General features: G+C 29.6%; 2 protein-coding genes across 5 annotated transcripts in view; one reads left to right on the forward strand and one right to left on the reverse strand.

The window, feature by feature from the left end:
* LOC129962433 (centrosomal protein of 89 kDa-like) overlaps positions 1 to 13,830 on the forward strand; it is a 28,079-nt gene extending 14,249 nt beyond the window's left edge. Inside the window, exons 7-13 of one of the 3 annotated variants that reach the window (XM_056076203.1) lie at positions 71 to 134; positions 1,900 to 2,103; positions 2,176 to 2,217; positions 2,291 to 2,380; positions 4,679 to 4,725; positions 4,815 to 4,928; positions 13,674 to 13,830. In XM_056076203.1, coding sequence (XP_055932178.1) covers positions 71 to 134; positions 1,900 to 2,103; positions 2,176 to 2,217; positions 2,291 to 2,380; positions 4,679 to 4,725; positions 4,815 to 4,928; positions 13,674 to 13,764 — 652 coding nt within the window. In that variant the 3' untranslated portion in view covers positions 13,765 to 13,830. The remainder of the gene's footprint in view (positions 1 to 70; positions 135 to 1,899; positions 2,104 to 2,175; positions 2,218 to 2,290; positions 2,381 to 4,678; positions 4,726 to 4,814; positions 4,929 to 13,673) is intronic. The other 2 variants (XR_008783894.1, XM_056076204.1) reach the window with 2 other exon arrangements.
* Positions 13,831 to 13,970: 140 nt separating this feature from the next.
* LOC129991458 (apoptotic chromatin condensation inducer in the nucleus-like) overlaps positions 13,971 to 22,844 on the reverse strand; it is a 55,201-nt gene continuing 46,327 nt past the window's right edge. Inside the window, exons 15-21 of one of the 2 annotated variants that reach the window (XR_008785839.1) lie at positions 22,410 to 22,633; positions 21,767 to 21,874; positions 19,858 to 20,119; positions 19,592 to 19,701; positions 19,045 to 19,173; positions 15,427 to 15,562; positions 13,971 to 14,679 (exon numbers count right to left, since the gene is read on the reverse strand). Coding sequence is in view for 1 of the 2 variants with exons in the window: in XM_056098233.1 (XP_055954208.1) it covers positions 15,509 to 15,562; positions 19,045 to 19,173; positions 19,592 to 19,701; positions 19,858 to 20,119; positions 21,767 to 21,874; positions 22,410 to 22,633 (887 nt within the window). In the remaining variant the exon portion in view is untranslated. Of the gene's footprint in view, positions 15,563 to 19,044; positions 19,174 to 19,591; positions 19,702 to 19,857; positions 20,120 to 21,766; positions 21,875 to 22,409; positions 22,634 to 22,844 lie in introns of both variants that reach the window. The other variant, XM_056098233.1, reaches the window with a different exon arrangement.

A 22,844-nucleotide genomic window follows, 5' to 3' on the forward strand; every position in this document is an offset into this window, starting at 1 on the left:
TTAATTGAAGTAAAATAAATATATTTATTTATTAAAGTAATATACATTTTAATCTTTTATTTTATTGTAGATTATTGAATGAATCAAAGCAAAAGCATGAAGAGGAAATCAAAGAATATCAACAGAAATGCGAGGTATTATATCTTAAAAAATCAAATCTTTGGCACTTTTTTTTCTATTGGTCCCACAACATTTGGAATACCTGCAAATGTATCAATTAAGAAAACTTTCCGTCACGAAATTGCAGCTTTCACTGTAGAAGACATTTGAATATATTTACGCATTTTGGTAATTCTTACTAATGGAAAAGTGACAGTTTGAACCAGCATTTGTACTTGTTGGTAATTCATGTTGAACTAGTGGAAAGCTGCCAAATCTTTTCCTTCTTTTATTAGTGATATAAATATTATACTAATGCATTTATTGAAGTATTATCGAATTTGTCAATTGGAGTTATATTTTTTAGTTTATAATGGTTGACAATTTTGAGAAATCATTTTTACACATTTAATTATTTATGTATCGGTGTAATGCAAAGATTAAGAATTATTGAATATATTCAGAATAAATACTTTCATTTTTAGATTTAGATATTTTTTGCATTTAGATATGTTTAAGCTTAATTAAGTTCGGTTAACGTCACATTTTGAAGACACTCAAAAGACTTCATAAGTTTCAATTATAGTCAGTTAGTAAAAAAGACACCTTTTCAAATTTCTATGCCGTACAGAGGGAAAGAGTTTCTTGAATTTAATATGCATTGGTCTGCTTACATAATAGATATATGGTGGAATCGGATCTCAAAATAATAACATCAGGCATAATATATATATATATATATATATATATATATATATATATATATATATATATATATATATATATATATACTTTATTTTATCTAAAAAAAATTATGTTTGTTTGAAGCAAAGGAAATTAAATCTAACAGACAAGAAAAAAATATATATTCAAATATATAATGAAACAATAAAAGTTTATGTTCACTATTGCAATGTATCTTTTAAAATTATGTACATATTTTTTTTAAAAAAATTGCCAATTATGTAGTAAACATAGAACAACAATTAAACTGGTATCATTTGAAATTTAAAAAAAATGATTAAAAGTAAGGAAATAATCGGACAAAAATGAAATTTATGTCTCTGAAACGCTAATTTTTTAAATTTTAAGACATTGTAAAAATAATGCTTGTGCGATGATTTTTTTCAGCGGTTAAGATGTAAAAATCTAAAATCTTCTAACTTTTGGGGATCGTAGAAGTTTTTTTAAACATCACAACTACAGCTTTCTTGGTGTTAATGTGTAACAATGTGTAACAAATTTCGCTCGAATAAGAACAGATAATTCGTCAAGAAGTGGAAATTGTGTAAAGTTCAAATATACAAACAGATTTTCAAATGTATATGTATAAATTCACTATTAAAATATTTTTAAGTCATAAAATTATTTTTTTCTGAAATTCGCCATTAGATGGCATATCTTATATTGAGTCAGAATTTAATTAAAAGCATTTATGTTAAACTGATAATTAAACTCTGAAAATACTTTATTAATGTATTCCAAGAAATGAAGTAAATGAAAAACCAATTATAAATATTCCATCTTTGCTAATCCAGTTAAATAATAATATATAAAAATTATCATCAAATCAGAACAGACAATCGCTGTCAAAATATAGCTGTAGTGTTATCTGCCTAATCAAAAATAGAATGACAAAATTAATTTTATTTTAATTCTGGTAATGACAATATAATTCCTTCTAAAAATTATAGGAAAATTCTAAAATGTAATAAAAAGAATTAATATAAGCTTTTATATCTCTCAGCGATAAAAAAATTACTTATTTATTTAGCTGACTCTTTTTTGTTTTTGTTTTAGGTCATTGAAGAAGCAAATAAAAGTTTAACAGTGGAAGTGAAAGGATTGAAAGAGGAAATAGACTCTTATCAAACAAAAATCGAAACTCTTTCTTCTGCTCATCAAAAGCTGTTTCAAGAAAAAAATGAATTAAGTGGGCAGTTGGAGGAAGCAAAACAATTAGAACAGGAGAATCAAAAGTTGCTCCAGTCACTTTTGAAAATTGTAAGTTTTTTAGATCATTACAAATAATGAAATTACAATGAATGTTTGTTGATAATGCTTTTTAACTTCTAGACTGAAAATCTGACCATGGAAAGAGATGTGCTTTTAAATAAAGTAAGAATAGTTCCATTTATCTGTTTCACATAACTGTTTTTGAACTCATTCATTAAAAATATCTTTTGTACAGGTTTTCTATCAAGATAACCAACAAAAAGAACTTCAGTCAACTGTTATAGATTATAGTGTGAGTGTGGGTAGACTTCAAGAACATATCTCGGTGAGTAATTTTGTCAACTTTTACATGTATTTTTCCAGATTTTCTTCACAATATATAAATAACTAATTTTTCATTTAATGTAACCAGTGCTTTATCTCTATTGAATTCAATTTCCTTCCCTTCTAATACAGTATGCGCCAAAATATACAGTACTGAAATGAAATGATGAACAAAACTACAATATCGTCACCTGCGAGTTTATTTTTCCTCAAAAAGAATTAACATACTGTAATATGGTAGCGTGTATTATTCCAAAGAAACAGGACGATTTTTAAACCGAATTGGTTTATTTCTTTTTTGTCATATAGGTACGATCACTGCATTACACAACTTTACAAAGATTAACATTTAAACATGACACATTTTAAATTTTAATAAGCTATTCCTTCCGGTGTTCCTTTTTCACGCACACCACATCATTCCGCTCCATGCTTCTTTCTCCACGTTGCCATTCGGCACCAACTAAATTTAGTTTATGTTTCTCACCAAAGTACCTTCAGTACTTTACAATACATACACACTATTAGCGTGTTGATTTACCACGGCATGCGTAATGTAAGTGGTCAAAGTGTGCATCGTCTTGCTTTGTACAGTATTCATATCGTTCTCACAGATTCTCAAACATATCCTGTACAAAGGTTGCTGCAGACTCCTGCAAAAAGAGACGATTTTCTCACGTAACACAGGCTCAGAGAGTTCTTGGTGGATCTTCACAGTTGAACACACTCTCTTTTAACATTCCCCTTCCGTTGACACAGTAGACTACCAGAATGGCGAAATTTCGTAACAATAGACAACATAACTGTGTTACTAGGTGCTGTCTTTTTAAACTGCTCTTGGAATGGTTCTGCCTCCTTTTTCAAACTCAATCCACCTTCATGGCCGCTTCCATATGAGCGGAATTAATGCTCAACTATAAATACTTTGTGCACCGTCGAGAGACCCATTTCCAACAAAAACCGATCGAAACAACCTTCTTTTCACTACTGCAAATAGTATAACTGGACCTATGCGTCGTCGACAAACGCAACCACGTGTTCGAGGTGCGCGAGTTTCAGTACTGTATATTTTGGTGGATATTGTATTTTTGTTTTAATGCACTCGATTTAATAACAATTTTTACGTATAATTTTGATTGCTGGAAAGTAATCATTCCTGTTAAAGGGGAAGCATTTATCTCGGTAAACTTAGCTTTCCGTCATATTTTGACTGCCTTGAGAAGACACATAATTACTGGCAATCCATTGGTCATTTTCTCATAATCCCCAGAAATGATTGAATTCAATTTTGGAGGATTATGAGAAAATGCTGTCAATTACCACTCTCTTTATAATAAGATAGTCATGATAAATTTTAATTATCTTAACTTATAAAAAGGAACCTCCTACAAATTTAAAAATGAAATCGCAATTTGTTTTAATTCATTTCTATTACAGCCTCGAATATATTAACAAGGGATATGAAAAGCTCAACTGGTAGCTGCTTCATAAAACTTTATATCATTGCATAATAGTTCTTGTATTCATCTTTATTATTTATTTGGAAGTTATGTACAATGATTAAGGAGGAAAAATGATGCTATGCACTTGTTTAATAAAAAAACTGAAATAATCTCAATGTATATTTAATTAATATGGTAATATTCCATGGGTTCTAAAAATCTCATAAATCTTTGTATAAGATGTTCACAGGCAGGCAGAATATCCACTTGCAGAAACAGCAAATAAATTAAGTTGATGCTATGGTTAATGTGTGAAAATGACTACAGCATTAAGTTCCTGCAATACAGAATTTAATTGAAATCTTGGCAATCAGTCTAACATTTTATTTAATGTAAAATTTATTTTGTTTAGTATTATGTATTTTAATATTTCAAAATATTGATATTTATCACACATATGTAGGCTTTTTAGAGGGCAGCACATAATTTTTGTCTGCCTAATAGATCTATAAAATTGATGTGAAGTCTTTTTTGGATGAAACTGAGAAAGTTCTGGATATCTTATAATCTTTTGATTGGCATTGTAGGTATAACCGTAATTCTCTTTTATATTGATCATTTAATAAGTCAGTTTTCATTAAAACAAACAATCCCACAAATGCCAGTTTTCTTAATGGACACAGAAAATGGATTCAATCCTATTCATTTTTTTATTAGATGGATTAATAGGTACTATCCTATTTAAAATCATGAATACATTCTCAACTTGGGTATAAAAGAAAAAGAGATGGGTAAACAAAATGGTCAATATTCATATTTATTAAGAATGTTTGCTTATTAACCTTTCTCCTTTTCAGAATATAAGTAAGGAAAATTTCCAAGAACTAGCAAAACTGCAATCAAAGTGAGTGATTCTGTACAGATAAACTCAGAAGATAAGTTAAGCTAATTCACTGATAAACTAATTATATAATTTTTATTTTATTTAATTAGGAAATATCACCAGGAAGAAGATATACTGGGAATGTACAATAAACAGCTTGATATATTGAGAGACAAAATTTTAAGCCAAAATAATTCAATCATCCAGTTAGAAAGTGAGAAAAGGTAAATGTGCTGTTAAAAAAGCCTAGTTTCATAAAAACTTTTAGGTATTTAAGAAAAAGCAAATAGTATAAATATGTTTAACTGCATGAATTACTGTGATAATAGTTCTCCTTTAATAATCATATTACAGTTACAAATACAGTTTATAAAATATGTTTCCTACCAATTATATTCAAAATCTATCAAATTATTTTGTATATTCTTTCAATTCTTATAACTAATTAAATTAATTCTTACAAACACAGTTATAATTAACTGTAAATAAATATATGATAGAAATTTGAAGTAAACACAAATTGGTGAATTGCTGTTTGCCCTTTATATTATTAACATTCTGTTAGTCATGTCAGTCAATTAAGATAAGCTACATCCTATCGCATCAAATGAATGTAACATTTTCAATTATATTAACACAATCACCACAGAACATTTTATTTGTTTAACTATACACACTAAGCTGTTAAATTGATTGGCATAATTGGATCAATTGTGATGGTTATATTTGCTGTCTCTAGAATATAAGGGGGAGGGGGCAAGCAATTGTTGATGTACCTAATTATCATATATTTTAAATGAAATGATAAAATACAAAAAAGTGAGTCAATTGTATGCATTGGTTTTTCTTAAATAGTTCGTATACAATGATGAGTCTGATTCGCGATGGAATTACAAAATTTTTAAGTTTAAATCTGCAATTAAGGGAAAGTATTAAGTAAAAGGCGAAAATCGCTTGAAAACACATCATTACGTCAAATGCCCTTATATTATTCTAGATATTAAACATCAATTACTATCCCAAATAAGATCTGCCAGGTAATTAGAAAGTTAAGAAAATTTGTATGTCAAGGAGTTAATATGTTATATATGAATATTCTATGAATAACAATTTTAATCATCCTTTTATCAAGACATCTTTATATAAAGTCTATTAAGAATTTAGAAATCATATAGTTTTTGCCGCGAATAGTAATTGAAAGAAAAAAAATAATAACGATATGTTCCTCGATTACATAGTCATAATATTGAATGAAGAGTTTGAACAATTTAGAAAGTAATTTATTTAACAAATTTAGTGTATACTTGGTTAAACTCTCTTAGTGTAGCTAAAAACTACCATACCACAAATATATTTTTTTCAGTTGTAGTCTGTAATACTTCTTTAGTGTAATAATTGTAGCTTGAAAATTAGATTGCGAAAGAAAACAGATATTTTACTGTTAAATAAACTTAATTTGCAATTGTACAATTTACTTACTTTAGTAATTTATAATGAAGCCACATAATTTCGCTACAGTAAAGTAACTTTTTTTAGCATGCATATGCATAGCCGTGTCAAAAAAAAGTGTTGGATTAAATTTTGTTTAACCATTAACTAGATTTTAGTCAGGCAATCTCATAGTGAAATGAATAAAATAAATTTACCAATTCGTTACCGAGGAAGTAACAATTAGATGAATAAGACGACGATTAACTTTAGAACTTGAATTTGAATGATGAATTATGGAAAGCAACTCTTTCGTCCTATTCATGAATAATATAAAAGCTTCAATTTCTCTAATAATTCCACTGGCAGGTAATCGAAGTGCTCTGTGAAAATATTTTTTTCCCCATAATCTATGATAAAATCTTAACTAAAGGGAAAAAGATTAGTCGAGAAAAATGTGACGTCTTATTCACTTGCCAGCTTATTGATTATTCTGCTAAATATAATATAAGGTATATGCTGAATGGACATTATAACATTTAAATTAGATGATTGAGAATTTGGACTTAACGTTGTCCATCGCATTGAAGTCTTAGTCGACCGATTAAATTTTTTTTGGCAAAATGCGACATATTTTATGTCTTATTCACATGTCATCTTGTCGGTGCCAAAAGTAATGCAAATTAAAAGCTTGATGAACGGCATTTGAATCAAATGTCTGAAAATCAGTGGATATAGTCTTCGACATTCCTCACATTCAGTTCACAGTTGGCCGCCTTAAAATTGTCGGCAGAATGCGATATTCAGTCGGATATATTGCCAGAACTAGTGCAAATTATAAGCTAAATGAACGACATTTCAATCAAATGTCTGAAAATCTGCAGACTCAGCATTTTCGACACTCACCGCATCGAGTTCATAGTCGGCCGATCAAAAATTGCCAACAAAATGATCCTATCACCTTGTCGATATCTTATTCATTTGTTAGCTTGTCGGTTATATGTCAAAAGTAGTACAAATTTAAGCTGAATGAACGACATTTGATCAGATATCTGAAAATCTGCGAACACTATCTTTGACACCCATTGTATTCAGTTCTTAGTTGGTCTATCAAAAATTGTCCACAAAATATTGACCTACCACTCTATCGATTATTTTGCCAAATATAGTGAAAACACTTTAATCGTTACTGGAATATTTCGACTGTTTTTAATATATTAACCTCAAGGCGGTTTTTAAATAATCATATTCGATAATGGGCAGCTCTCTACAACCATCCTGAAGTAGTAAACACTTTTATCGACGAAACTTTGAAACCTCTCGCCGACGGGGGGGGGGGCAAGACGCTGCCGGCAGGGGGCAATTGGCCCCTTTTTTCTCCTACTACCACCGCCTCTGTAATGAATTGAGAGATATCTAAAATATAGAATTTCATTAAAATTTCGAGATCGAATCGTTGGACATTTATGAAGGACTCTAAATTATAGAAAGTATATATAAGTATATATATATAATTAAAGTTTCTAAATAATGAAACTTTACAGGTGCTTTGTTCTTTTTTCCATCTGAATAATAATATGGTGACTAAAATATGTGATTCATTCCGTTCTGCTGCACGGACTACTGATTTTCTTAAGTGTTCTTAATGGTGGATTCACCGACAGAAGACTCATCGATGCTAATCTAATCGGATTAATATTTTCCGAAATATCACCTCATTTCCGAGTTCTATTGCCTTACTTACGAGATAAAATATTGTAATGGTTTATGTCATGGAAAATTGTAAGAAAAAGATAGAGGAAACATTGCTTTGATGCGATCTTCATCTTTAAAAGAAACTTTAACTCCATGTAAATCTATCTCACGTTGTTTTGATTTAGATTATTATTATTTACTTTCTCTTATACGAAACATCAAAAGAAGAGATATTAAAATCGTCACAAAAAAGATTCCCCCGAGAGATTGTTCCGGTCTTTAGTAAAGTAAATAGTAAGTAAGTTTGTAGTAAATTGGACCAACTGAGTTCTGCTCAAATAAGCGATCTCCTCATACGCATACTTACATAAAACGGCATTCAGGGTAAATGATAAAACAGCCACAGTTACAGTTTTTTATTTTCTCGTATACGTGTTAAAGTATTGTAATCATCAAAACAAATTCAAACTCGAGATTTAGGCGAATCTAAATGTTTTAGACCTCTATGAATTCGAAAAATTCCATTTTTGGAAAATGTCCGTCTATCTGTGACAAAGACAACACAAAAACGTTTTGAGCTAGAAGAATGAAATTTAATTTAGGTCTTTATACCAAATAAATTTCTATCTAATTTTAAGTTAGAGGAAGATCTAAGTTAACACGACAGCTACAAAAAGAAAAAAGCTAGAAAAATAAAATTCGGTGCATGCATTTAATGTCTGTAGAGTAGACATGTATCAAAGTTTCAGCCAAATCGACAAGGGTCTGTCCGTCTGTATTTTCAGAAATATGTAAACGCAATAGCTCAAAAGCGGAATGATTTAAATATATCGAATTAGATATGACATTTTGTAATTACAAGTGTAGTTTTGTGTCAAATTTTTGTTTCATTCGGTTCGAAAAAACGAATCTAAAATACAAACACGATATTTAGACGCTATTAACCACATGGTTAATCACTAAAAAACTCGCCAAGAATAAAATTCGCCAATTCAATGCTAAATTCAGGCCAAAGGTTAATTTTCCGTGACTATTATAACCGCAATTTCGTGACTATTATAACCAAGTCAAAATTGCAGAATTTTTGTAGATTTTTATTTTTTCGTTTAAAACTTGATAATTTATCATAAATAAATTCCAACATTTTTTTGCTCTTTCTTCTTTTTAATAAGAGTTTTTTTTATAGTTTTCCAAATTTAGATATGTTGACCTACTTTTTTTTAAATTTAACAATGGTTCCTTGTGTAAATATCCATCGTTTTAATACGATACACAGTGTAAAAGAAAAATGCAGGGACGCTAAAACGGTAATTTATAGCAAAGCATGGAATGCCTGAATTTATCTTATGAAATTGTGGCAAACATAAATCCGTGCCTTTCTACGCATGCGCTGCCTATTGGCCGTCTTATAACTGGTCTAATGCAAACCTGGTATGAGAAAAATTTAATATTCACTCTTATTTTCTTGAATTACGAATGTATTAACTTTTAAAAAATAAAAAAAGAGTTGTTTTTTTATCACTTATTCAATTTCTGAAGATAATACAAAATTGATTCAGTATTAGAATTCTAAATCTTTATTTTCATAAAAGTTAGACATTATTCACTTTCAAAATAGTTTATAAGTAACAGTACGAAATAATTTAGTCATTTCTAATTCGCCGGTGATGTAATATATTGCTTCAGGAAAAATAACAGATGTGGTAAAAGCAGATGATTTGCAATCACATCGATTAATTTTAATTTTTCATTAGAAACAAATGTCTATGTTAATAATCTCAACATTGTGAAAAGAATTTTATCAAATATGATTAAATGACCACCTCCTTCAAAGTTGTGAAACAACTGTTGAACATCGCAAAGGATTTTGTGAAAAATGCGACTTATACCTGTAGTGAAGTTTTACTGAAGGTAAATATTAGCTGGTGTGCCGCCATATGCCAGTATTCTATGAAGAGGATAATGATAAAATATTGATACTTTTTGGAAGTTACCATATTCTTTAGTTTCCTGTCAATTCCTTTGGCCATTACAATGAAGACTTTACATTATTCAAGACGGTATGTTACAATGTCTATGCAATATGACCTTCAAGGCGATGACATTAGAATTTTTCTTCTTAGTTTCGGAACTGGTCTTATCATGATTTCATGCATTGCTTACACATATGTAAATCTTGAAAGTATCATAGGTTCTATATAATATAAGTATAATAACGAGAAATAATTAATCTGTAATTTAGATAATATAAGAGAAACTATCGATAATGAGAGGATGATTTTTGTATATACGCGTATAATGATGATAAATAAGTTGTATCAAACAACGGCATGTGTTTTTTTTTCCAACTATTAAGGATACAAAGGTATGGATTTTTAAGAAATTCTCCTCTGAAATGCATTGTTCATTATAAACGTTAAAAGATCCAAAAAAGGGCCAAATGGAGTCGCGCAATCATCATCATTCAATCATTGACGACAACGAATTATCGCCAATCCGACACAATCAATTGCTGTTGTTTCTAATGGCACAAGGGCCAAGAGAGAACAACTTTAGCTACACACACGTCACAACCCTATTTTACGGGCGGACTTCATTCACTCAACCACAGATCGTAATTTAGACCTGAATCAGAGAACGATCACCCCTGATCCAGTACCCCCAGTGGTATTACTCTCGACATGGAGGACTTTGTGACCACGACAGATTTAACGCGCGTCAGCCACCAAGCACGCGGGGAATCTTCGGCCGGCGGGGTTCGAACTCGCAACCCAAGAGATGCGAATCCAATGCCCTACCAACCAGGCTATCCCGGCCACACAGCTAATGAAATAAGTACCAATATATGATTCAAAATCAGTTTTTTGAATAATTATATACAATTCTCATTTGCCCTATTTAAATATTGTTATTTTAATTAATTGTTAATGTACTAAGAATAAAAGATGACAATGTGTTCTCTAATAGCAGAAAAAATATAGAGATACTTCAGATTAGTATTCAATTTCTCGCCAAACACAATAGAATCGTTCCAATCTACCAAAAACTTGTCAAACTTCGGATTGATGGTAATAGTTACAATATATGGCGAGAAATATGTATTTTAGGATTGCATTAAAAATTACATATTTGGCGAAAAATCGTCCTCAAAAATTCGACATTGGTATTAATTCAAAGGATATTAAGTCGGACTTCCCCTTTGGTGTTTTTGACTTTCTAAAGTAAACTATATTTGAAATCTAATTCACTCAAAGATCATTTGACTATTCTTACTTCCGTTAGCAAAATTTCTACGAGTAATATATATTTAAAAATTGCTTCAAAAGCGTCTGTGAATTTTTATACAATAATTCGTGAGTATAATGATTGTTTTGATGTGATGAGCATGCAGGTTGTTTTGTTTTGGTATTAAAGCTACTTGAGTGAATATTCGAAACCAATTTTGGATTATAAATGGTTGAACATACTTTAAAAAAGATTATTAAAAATCTATTAATTAATTGTCTTATGGTAGGTGCAAAAGGTAAAAACCAAACTGGTATTTTTCCGTTAGCCGACGCCAGCGAAAAATCGCCAAATAATGTAGAATTCCGCCAAATTTGCGTTTGGTTCACAATTGGCGACATTTGCGTCCGGCTAACGGAAAAGTACCAAACTAAATAATGGCAGATTTAACAATGACAAGAATAATCATTTCTAGAGTGTTTGTGATCCATTTAATATCAAATTGTCTGGTAGAATTAAAAATATATATAAATGTTATGTTTGCGTCTTTATATGTTTCGTAATCTTCATTTAGAAATAGTCAATAGTTTAAATACAGATACTTTTATTGGTGCATTGAAATGATTTATCTCTTAGAGATAGACCAACTGACATTTTCAATGATAACGGAACAAATTTCGTAGGATTCACCAATGAATGACCCAAAATTTTAAAGACTTTATTTAATAAAAAATGTAGAAAAATTAGTGGAATTTCTTGATCCAGAGAATATTAAAAGGCATTTTAACCCTCTGGTCGCACCTGATTTTGATGGTTTATGGGAAGCTGGGGTCAAATCGTTGAAGTTTCATCTTAAGAGGGTCGTAGGAAATATTTTATACCCTGATTTCTTAAGTAGAAACTGTGCTGAATTCACGTCTTTTGTTACGTGACCGAATGATGATTTGGCACTTAAATCGCAACATTTTTTGGCTATCTCATCATTAACATCTTTGCTTGAATATGATTTAGTAGAAATTCCAATGAGTAGATTTAATAGATGGTAATGAGTGAAAAAACTCGCACAAACATTTTGGAGATAATGGTCGTCAGATTATTTGAATCGTATCCAATCGAACCCGAAATGGTGAAAGAGTGAGAAAATTCAAAGTGAATGAAATAGTTTTGATAGAGGATTATAATAATTTAAAATTAAAACGTACAGAAGTTATTTATATTACCTTAGTGCATTTAAAAAAAAATAGGTATTATGCATTGTTTTTTGTAAATAAACTCAACTAAAATTTATAATTGTGTACTAATATTAATACATTGGAAAATTTATAAATTTGTCGGACAGTCTCTATGTTGTGTTATGCCGGGCCACCATTATTTTCATAGCTCTGCAGTCGCTGATGGATCTTTGTATATGTGATGCCAGGAAAAAAGTGTAGAGTTGTAAGGAGAGAGCAGCTTGGAGGTAAACAAATGTGAAGAAATTACCATCCCTTTGCTGTGTATTTATTATTAACTATGACCATGAAGTTCCATACAGAGTTCTGACAAAGGTGAAAAATCTCAGCGACCTATGTTTCAAGCAAAACAGTATTCAATTCCCAGAATACAATCTAAGAGAATGCATTGCCCAATACTCTCTGTGTGTGTGGTGCGTGGCACACGCATAAATCACAAAGTTCTCCATGTCGAGAGTAATACTGGACCAGGGGAGATCGTTCTCTAATTCAGATCTAAATTACGATCTGTGGATGAGTGAATGAAATGCATGAATGAAGTCCACCCCGTAAAAAGGGTTGTGACATGTGTGTATCTAAGACATACTCTTGGCCTAGATGGCACTGCTGAAAAAACAAGAGGGCGCACCCTTGGCTTAAAATCAGTGAGCTTGTCTATGACAAGTGCCATTAGAAACAACAACAGAACGTTGCTGTTAACTTCCTTCCAAGTTCACACATCGTTGAGAAAGAGATTTGCTTACGGGGAGGCAAGACAAACCGACAGGGGGGCAAGCATAATATCTCTCATTTGGCTTCAAAATAACTCAATAATTAATTTTACATTTAAATAAAGAAAATCAAGTGTTATTTAACTTTTTTTTTTTTTGAATTCAGATACTGATCCTTTCTTTCATAGTTAAAATTTGTAAAAAAATATTCTCAGTTTCTTTTAATGACTATCAAAAAATTGTCAATATTTGTGTCTATTTCTTTACGAGACTATTGAGATTTGATTTCTCTGAGATCTAAAATTAGAAAAAATGTTATATCCTTTCTAGATTGTATTATATAAATAGAAACACAGAAGTGTCATGCTCTTATTTTATATCAGAAGCTATATAAATGTTCAAAGAAAAAGTTTTATAAAAGAAACTTTTTCAAAAATATAAAATTATAAATAAAAAATATTTGATGTTTTCACCAAAAATCGATTTTTCAGCGTAGTTTCCCCTACTTAAAATATTTGCAGCAACGAGCAGGAGTTTCTATTAAAATAGGTCAAAAGTTTGTTCAACACTTAGAATTTAGAAAATGATTTCAATTTATTCAAATAAGTCTTAGTTTAATATTACATAGATGATATGATTTCATGTGCTATTATTAAACAGCTAAGGCTTATTTTTTCAGAAAACTGGAAATGCAGTTGGGAAATGTATGGAATGCTTCTTATGAGGATGCTAAAAAGTATTTGAATACAAAAATTTTCTCAAATATTTGAACATGAATTTTGTATGGATGCAAACTATTTTGTGATATATTTATGAATAAATATTTACGACATCAATATAAATTGCCATATTATAAAAAATTAGTCTACTTTTTTTATACCATAGCCTTCTAAATATTTCATCATTGTAAAAAAAACATTGAAAAATTTCATATGCATTAGATTTATATGCAAGTTTTGAAGACAACCACAAAATACAGAGCTCAAAAATTTCTTTTATTTCTCAGACAAATAATTGTGATTACAAATATTCTTTTCTTTCCCATCTAGCTGATTAAAGCCATTACACTTAAAAACAACACTTTTGTACATAATACTACATACATTTTACATTTCACAAAAACATACTTAAACCATTTTAAAAAGAGCCAACTATTAACTTTACCAATACGTTCATTCCAGTTTGTGTTGAATAAAACAGTGCATTATGTAAGAAACAAAACATGACTGCTTTCATATACCAAAAATTATTAAGCAGTTTATATCGAAAAGCAAACATCAATAACATAGTTATTTGGTCATGAATTAAGACACCTGTGTAATGAAATAGTTTTCAACATAAAAACACAATACCATACGTGATTTTCACAATGTTAACAGATGACAAGATGCATTTATATATACATGTGACTAAACTTGCAGAGTTAGGGCATTGCCTAAAGACCCCACTGACGATTTAAACTTCTGTCTAGTCATGGCTTCAATATCTTTAGATACGGATATTGTTTTTTGCTATATTTCAAAGCAGATCCAGAACCGATCATTTAAATCTGATCTCTGACTGACATCCCTTCCTTCAATTGAATACAGACTTCACAATCAACTGATTGCTACGGTTACAAAACCTTGTTCTCTGTTGCAGACAGTTTTAGGAGTTATACTTTTTCGAGACGGAACTGCTTTCATCTGCAAAAGGATTAGGTAGATGACCCACTGGTTAAAAGAAAAAAAGTTGCATTTCTTTTTCCTCTGGCCTCCAGAACTTTTCAAAATTTCAAGTTATTAAGAAAGGGGTAGAGTTGTCACCAATAAGTTAGAAAATCCCACCCATTTTAAAATTATAAAAATAAATCAACTGGGATAATTTTGCATTTATTCTTAACAAAAAACCCATTTAATTATGGCTCCTGACTGGGCACAGGAGGGGAAAAGAAAAGTATCAGGAATTAAAAAAGATGGAGGGGCATTTAAAAATACGTTTTAACATATCTAAGAATGAAGGTGACAACCCCTAGACCACAAGCACACTTTTCATTCATTCCACACACACTTCTTTTTTACAAATAACTGACTTACCTCCTGCAAAATTTAAAAGGGAAAAAACAATGCCAAATACATATAAGAAACCATGCTTTCATTTCTTTCAAACTAAAACAGCCTGCAACCTTTAGGTGCACAAATAACAAAGATTCACAAAAAGGTAAAGCACACAATATTTTAAACATGCAAAATAATGCAGTGAAAACAACAAAGCAATAAAAAAGTCCAATTCTTAAATTAATATGGGGAACATATTTTGCTTCAAAGGTCATTTCATTTACTATAAAGTTTTTGTTCAGATTTTAAAATAAAATAGTTTGATCATGCATTTAACTTAAAAAAGCTAAAAATTGCAGGCCGTTTCATGGTTTATAAGAGTGGACGTTTGTATACCTGGATACACTTAGAACTTTGCTTAAGTGCACGAGAGGAGGCCAGGGACTGAAAAAAATTATATATATATCTAATCTGCCATTCATCGACGTCTGGTAACAGGGCTACGACTTCGAGTTGAACTTCTTCTGGTTTCCTGCACAAACAAAAAAATAAAAATTTTAATTTTTCTGAATACACATAAAAATAAAATAATCAGCAAAATTAACACAAATTTATTTCACGTTAAGTAGAAATTATATATTGGGAGAACTCAATCCAATATTTTTGGATTTACATATACTGATCAGTTATTTTACTTTTCAGATTAGATAATCTGCATTTTTAGGTTCTTAGTTAAATAATATGCTTAAGATCATGGTTGCGCCATAGATTTAGAGACAATTTAAAAAAAATAAAATAATTGACAATTGGAAAGTGGCAGTGACATTATCCCATTGAAAGACTTCAATGAAGTTTTGAAAACCTTGGTTCTTACAAATATGACATTGAAATTTTTTTTTCTTCTGACTTCAAAGTTTTTATTCTGCCTTGCTCCTAATTTTTCATCCTTTCTTCATGCATGTTTGCAGTATACTGTACTGATGATATCCATTATGAATAAATTCTCATATGCTTTAAAATTTATCATTCTTTACTTATTAATAAATTCTTAATCAGGATGAAAAGTACAAAACTATTACATTAATATAAGACACTTTTTAAAAAGCATGTTTATATATGCATGCATACATAAACCAGCATATTTTCTAAATATAGAGTGTATTCTGCTTTACAGGAAAGCATAATTTTTATTTAAAAACCTAAAAAATAATAATTAAAACGTGTTTTATAAAAAATTAATATTTAATTCTATATTTGCACAATACCAGCTACCATAAAAAGCTAAGGTCTTTTTGGCTTTGACTTTTTTTTTGGGGGGGGGGGGTATCATTATCAAATAAAAATTTGTGATATTTTTCAACATTTCTTAAAATGGTGATATTGATGTAGAAGATAGCCTAATATACAGCTACAAATAAATTCAACAAGGCTGGGATGGAAAATAAATTTCCTCCTGCACTAACTCGCCATACTTAGAAATATAGGACATTTTATTTGCAACCTTATAAAGGGAAGAACTAAAGTATTCCAGGATGGCTACCATCATAAGACTGGCAAAAATGCCTCAAAATTGACAATAAACAAAGCTAATTCAGAAAAGAACAGCAACATTTAGAAATGGTTATATTATAAAAAAGTATTTTTTCCCCCTGAAGCTTAATAAAGGCCCCCTTCGGATGTGTGTGTGTGTTTTAATTTAATAAAAACCTCTATTTTAACCTATAAGCAAAATAAATATATGATTTTTTTTAGCTTTAAAAAAAATTACAGAAAAATATGATTATATATTTTACAAAGAAATGAAAATGATTTAACAATTCTTAGTTTTCAAAAAATGCAACTGACAAAAAGTATTTTGAGCATAACACACTTGATTACACTGCCTAAAAATTTAACAACACACAATAAAATGAAAAACTGCTTTTAAATTCTTAAGCACAGAAGGCATTTTTTAAAATCACAACTTCAGTAAAGGTAAAATCATGTGCCTCAATTATACAATGACATTGTTTTGAAATTCATTACAATAGACATCATAGTTACAAATTGTGTTCAAAACTGAATTTTAAAAAACTATTAAAATTGAAGAGGGGGGGGGGGAAGGAGGAGGACCTTGCATTAACTGAAGCAAAATTTGATACTTTTTAAAACCGATAAGCCCTTGTAAAAATTTGATAATATGCTTTGATGTTATGGTAGAAAGAAATTAAAATTTTGTTTTTATTCTTTAATTAAACTTCTAATTATTTTTTAAAAACCCTTTCTTAATGTTCTTTTAATATCTATGAAGCAATTTCCTGCCTCTTATTACAATGGTTTATGCTACACACTATGGCAATTGGGACAAACTTTCAACCATACCTGTATAGAGAGGGAAAGAAATTCTATTAAAAGTTACATAAAAGGAAAAAGCAAAAAACCGTTAGCAGATTATAGAACCAGAATCCTGGAGAATAAAAATTCTAAGCTCTAAATTGACAAGTTTGATCCAACAAAAAAATGTTTCCATTGAATGGGGATATTAAAAACCACACAGCGAAAGAAATCATAATTATTGAAAATTTCTGGCTTCAAGTTAAAATTTCTTCATACTGGATTTTACAAAATCGACTTAATGTAATTACACACCACAACAACTAATAATTTAATACAGTACAGTAAAATCCCTTTCACAGGTCATTTAAGGGATTGCTCCAAACAACATATTAATGAGAATGATAATTGAATGTGTAATGTACTAAAGCAGCTTCTTTAATGTTCGATATATCTTTTTGGCACACCAAATTCATCCTGTTGTATTTTTACTTTCTGTTGATCAGACCAATCAAGCATATTCTTCTTTAACAACACATAAAAGGTAAAACATACACTTACCAGGCATTACTTAAATAAATTCATCACCATCTAAAATACTTGAGTTGAAAGTTATTTTTTGAATCAAGTATGATATGGTATGGATTTTGTACAATCTCTTTGAGATAGCCACATCAGTATTTCAATAAACAGTGATGCATATTTTTATAGAAAGAGGATGCACGGGGGAGGGGGCTTTATCTTAATGTCTGTTGGCACCATTGACCTATTTCATCTTGTATTCTCCTTTGCTTTCATTGGTTTTCTCTCTTAATACCTCATGTAAAAAACACCCTTTCACAGGTAATTTAAGGGATTGCTCCAATCAACATATTAATGACAACCTCAGGTAAACAAAAAATTCTTCCAGTGAAAATTATTATTAAGATGCTTAAAAGTGATTTTCAAATGCAAATATTTATCACGATAGTGCTCACTTTGATGTACAATACAAATAAGCATTAATACTTGAATATTAATCATATACAAGTTTATGGATAGATAAGCAGAAGAATCTGTTATGGGAGAAAGATGGTCAAAATTTTCCTTGACCAGAAAAAAATATATCAATATCAATAAAAATGAATTCTAAATGCTATTTCTTCACAGTAGGATCAGAAAAACAGTAAGTGAATGAAGTAACAAATGAGTAATAAAGTTGAAAGCTATTTTACTAAATATCACTTAACATATTCAGCTTTTCAATTACACATCTCCAATAACAAGTGGTTGACTATCGAGAGCAGCAATAAAATTTTTTTTTTAAGTGGTAGTAAGAAATCAATTCAATAGTTCTATCTTGCACTAATTATTTAAATCATCCTTTTTGGCTGATGTTATTGAAGACTATGAGCTAAAACTTTAGATGCTTTGACTGAAGTCAAATTAAGTAAGTCATGTATAAATACAACATACAGCATTAAGGAAATTTAAAATGAAAACAAGAATTTTTTCCAATTACAGAGTACTCTGGATCCATCAGTCATGTGAAATCAGTCACTCATTTGCCTATACAAAGACTGCTTGGAAATGCCATCATTCAGAGATCCATGAATTTTTTTTTTAATATCCCATTTCAATCAAATTAAATTATGTTCTAGTAATTTATCCTGTAAAAACATTTTCTAAAAATCTGAGTCATGCAAAAGACAAAATAATTACCGCTTCTCTAGTTCTATTCCTAGACCGTGGTCTTTTGCTTTTATTTTCGGCATCTTCCTGTTCTCTCTGTTGAATTCGTTTCTCACGTTCCAACTGCCTCAAGCGCCTACCTTCCATTCGTTCTTGAACCTGAAATAAATATTTCGATTTCATCATATTTGGTTCCACAAAATAATTAGTAGTTATTGTTTAATCATTTGAAGAACTTTTGCTACAGGAATAATTTGAAGGCATCTGATGCATCATATTTTAAAAACTTATATTGCCAGGGAATTAGTTTCATAATACTTTCTTTCAGAGAAAACAAGTACAGAGTTGCCTCTTTTTTTTTCTTCAGAGAATATTACTTCATCAAGTTAATTTTAAGTTATTGCTCAAAAGTTATAAACTCATTTCAAGTAGTAACTGGATGCAAAATAAGTAGTATTAGCTTAAAATGAAATATCTCTTGAAGATGTAAAAATGTAAAAGAAATTTATAAGGCTTGTTACACTTTCAATATATATATATTTTATACTTTCAAAGGTTTTAAATTAATTCTACTTACTTGTTCATCTGTTAATGGCAACCAATATATACATGGTGAAGCCTTTGTTTTTTGAAACAGATCATCCAATAATTTGGCAGGAGTATCATCATTTGCTCTTCTTTTCGAATCTGTAATTTAATTTTAAATAAAATAATTAATTCCAAATATGTCAACAATACTATACATCCCAAAATTTTCTTTAAATATTCAATATGACATGGGTACATTAATTGTTACAATTTTGACTGATAATTTAGAAATCATTCACTAAAAAGTTAAAGCACCTTTTTTCTCTTTCTTATCCAAATGTTTAGATTTATCCACATCTTTCCCTGAACGCTCTCGATCAGGTGATTCTTGAGTGATCTTGTCTTTATCCCATTCTCGTACTGGTTGCTGCTTTGATCTGTCTCTTCTCCGATCTTGATCATGGTCTTTCTTACGGAACTCATCAGCCGAATAAGAAGCTCGGGATTCTTCATTAGGTTCAGGTACAGGTTGTAGAACAGGTTTAGGAGTATCATTTCCGTTTCGATGGAGGGTAAGCTGCAAATGAAGGCAAAATTAATGAAAATTTAAGTAATAAGGCAGCCCTATAGGACTTAAGAGAATTTATCTACAATTTTAAAAATGACAAATTTTTGGTTAACACTTTATCTACAATTTAACTTAAAAAAAAAAAAAAGCAGCAGCTTGTAGTAATATATGTCCTTAAAAATACAATGGATATCTGATCAAAACAATGTAAAGTTGGTACAAATAGATCTTAATTTGTAATGAAATAGCACTTTTCTCCAAATACTAGACACTATATTTTTATACATAACATATCTGATGCAGCAGTGTTGTCACCCATAGGTGACTTACCATTGTTAAGGGTTGATAAATAGAAGCTTTCAGAAACACATAAATAAGTAAAGGAATTCTGCCAAAGTCGTTGATATCATATTGTCTTTGATTAAAATGGCCTAAGAATGAAGTGCAAAACCTATTACTGAAATTATTTTATATTAATAGAAATTCATATTATTTAAAATGGTAACAAATTTTGCTTCCTCTTAGAAGAAGGAATATTAAATATATTCACAAAACACATTCAAGAAATCTTTGGAATTTTACTATTATATTTTATTCAAAATATTTTTAAAAGCATAAATAGTGTCGATTAATTTATAATTCAAAGCTTATTTTTTCCCAAGCTATTTTATCAAAAGGATTGCAAATTATCACAAAAGTATCAAAATGTGGGAAAAATAAGAGCAATGGGCTCTTTAAACCTTTTGTTCTTGGGAAATATAAAGGCTTAAATTTGAGAGCTTATCCTCAACTTGTTTCAAATTTGAAAGTTGTTGGGAGTTCCAGTTCTCTGACAACTTTCACAAAAAATTGTGGTTAGAAAGGTAAAGCATCAGTTTTTGGTGCTTTGAAAGAAAAAGCATTAATCATAAATTATAGAGAAGAAAAATCAAAACAAACTGTGGAAGTTAAAAGTAGTTTAATCAATTAAAAATAGAATATAAAAAAAAAAAGATGTACATTTGTAAAAATGCTTTTAATTTTAAAAATTGAAAGAAAAGTTTACAATTCCACTTAAGTACCTATTACCCAGACGAAAACAGTTGGTAAAGATTTCAGATCAATGCCTTTATAATAATAATTATTTTTTTGAAAAACTAAACTTAATAGGGAAAAAGGAAACAGGGCTGTAGAAATACCTTTATCTTAAATATAACTGAGGGGGGGGGACTCATTCTAGAAGTATTTTTCTATGATTTCAGCTGAATTATACAAGTTGGTTTTCAAAAAAGACATTGTGCCTTTAGAGAAATAATAGTTTTTGCTGGAGAAATGGCATGAGGCTTGGGTCACTAAAAATTACATTTAATCATAATGCACAAGCCAAAATTTTATATTTGGTTTTCCCTCCTTTTTTTTCTTCTTTTTCTTTTTATAAAAACCAATCATTACGATAAACCTGAAATCACACAACAATACTTCTAGAATAAACCCCTGACAAGAAATTTTTTATTTCATATAAATACGGCCCCATTCTTCCCATTTAAGCAAAATGATCAGTTTACATAACTTTTAAGGTATATATACTTTACATATATCATTATTCTGAGGAATCCAAAAATACATTACTTAGTTTGGACAGGATAATTTCTAATTAAAGATAGATAAGTTCTTTACCTCTTCTTCATTAGAAAACTCTACAGATAGTATTTTAGGGTTTGAAGAAGGCCATCTGGTACCATTTAAGTGATTTCTAGTCTTGATAGCTTCTTCCTCAGTTTCATACTGAAAAAACATATTAAATAATTATGCAAAGTGAGTAGTGCTAAACAGATAAAGCACAATTCATAATGAAATGCATTGACGTTGTTTTAGTTAAAAATAAAGAAAAATAAGAACAAATGTAACAAAGTAAGAAATGATGAATAGAAAATTCATGATATAGAATTCTGATGATTAAAAATGAAGAATTTAATAACTATTAATCTAAACTATTTTATATATGAAACTTTAACAGTTTTGACATTGAATAATATTTAAAATTTTAGAAAAATAAAATAAATTATTCCATTGTTACAAAGCTAAATAACATGCAATTTTATGGAACAATTACTGCAAATGATAATTTATTAGAAAACATAACTTTATCAGTAGTATGCTTTAGATATTATAACTATAAGACAGTAGCCTGTATTTTTACATTTGGTATCAGGAAGAGTTTTGTTAATTAAATTATTGTATCCCTAGGTTCGGAAAAACTAAGGTTTGAAAATAGTAAAATAATAAAACTCGCATTACTCTTAAGGAATTTAACGCTTACTGTAACAAAGCATTTGGACTTGATTTTGTCTATCCAAAAGTCTTCTTCAATAAAGTTTCCTGTCTCCCTGAGCAGTTCCTTTAATTGGTTGAGAGTAAATGGTCTCACCAAATTCTGAATGAAGAGAATTCTCGAAACAGGCCCGGTCTCAACTTGATCCACTTCCATCTGCTCTTCTTGCTGAGGCTCTTGGAATCGCTTCATATTGGAAACTTGCTTGGTATCTACAACAACAAAATTTATCCAAATTAGAAATCAATTTAACTTTAAACAATAACAAAAATCTGGAATTTCATGAGAATTTTTAAAGTAACATAATAAAAGTGAAGAAATGAATGCAAATATAGAATGAATATTAAAACTTTTAAAATTATTTAAAACTCACATAGAAATTTAATTTCTAATCAAAGTAAATTTCTAACAATAGAAATAAAA

Source organism: Argiope bruennichi, chromosome 2, assembly GCF_947563725.1.
Source record: "Argiope bruennichi chromosome 2, qqArgBrue1.1, whole genome shotgun sequence".
In the NCBI taxonomy this organism is placed as follows: Eukaryota; Metazoa; Arthropoda; class Arachnida; order Araneae; family Araneidae; genus Argiope; species Argiope bruennichi.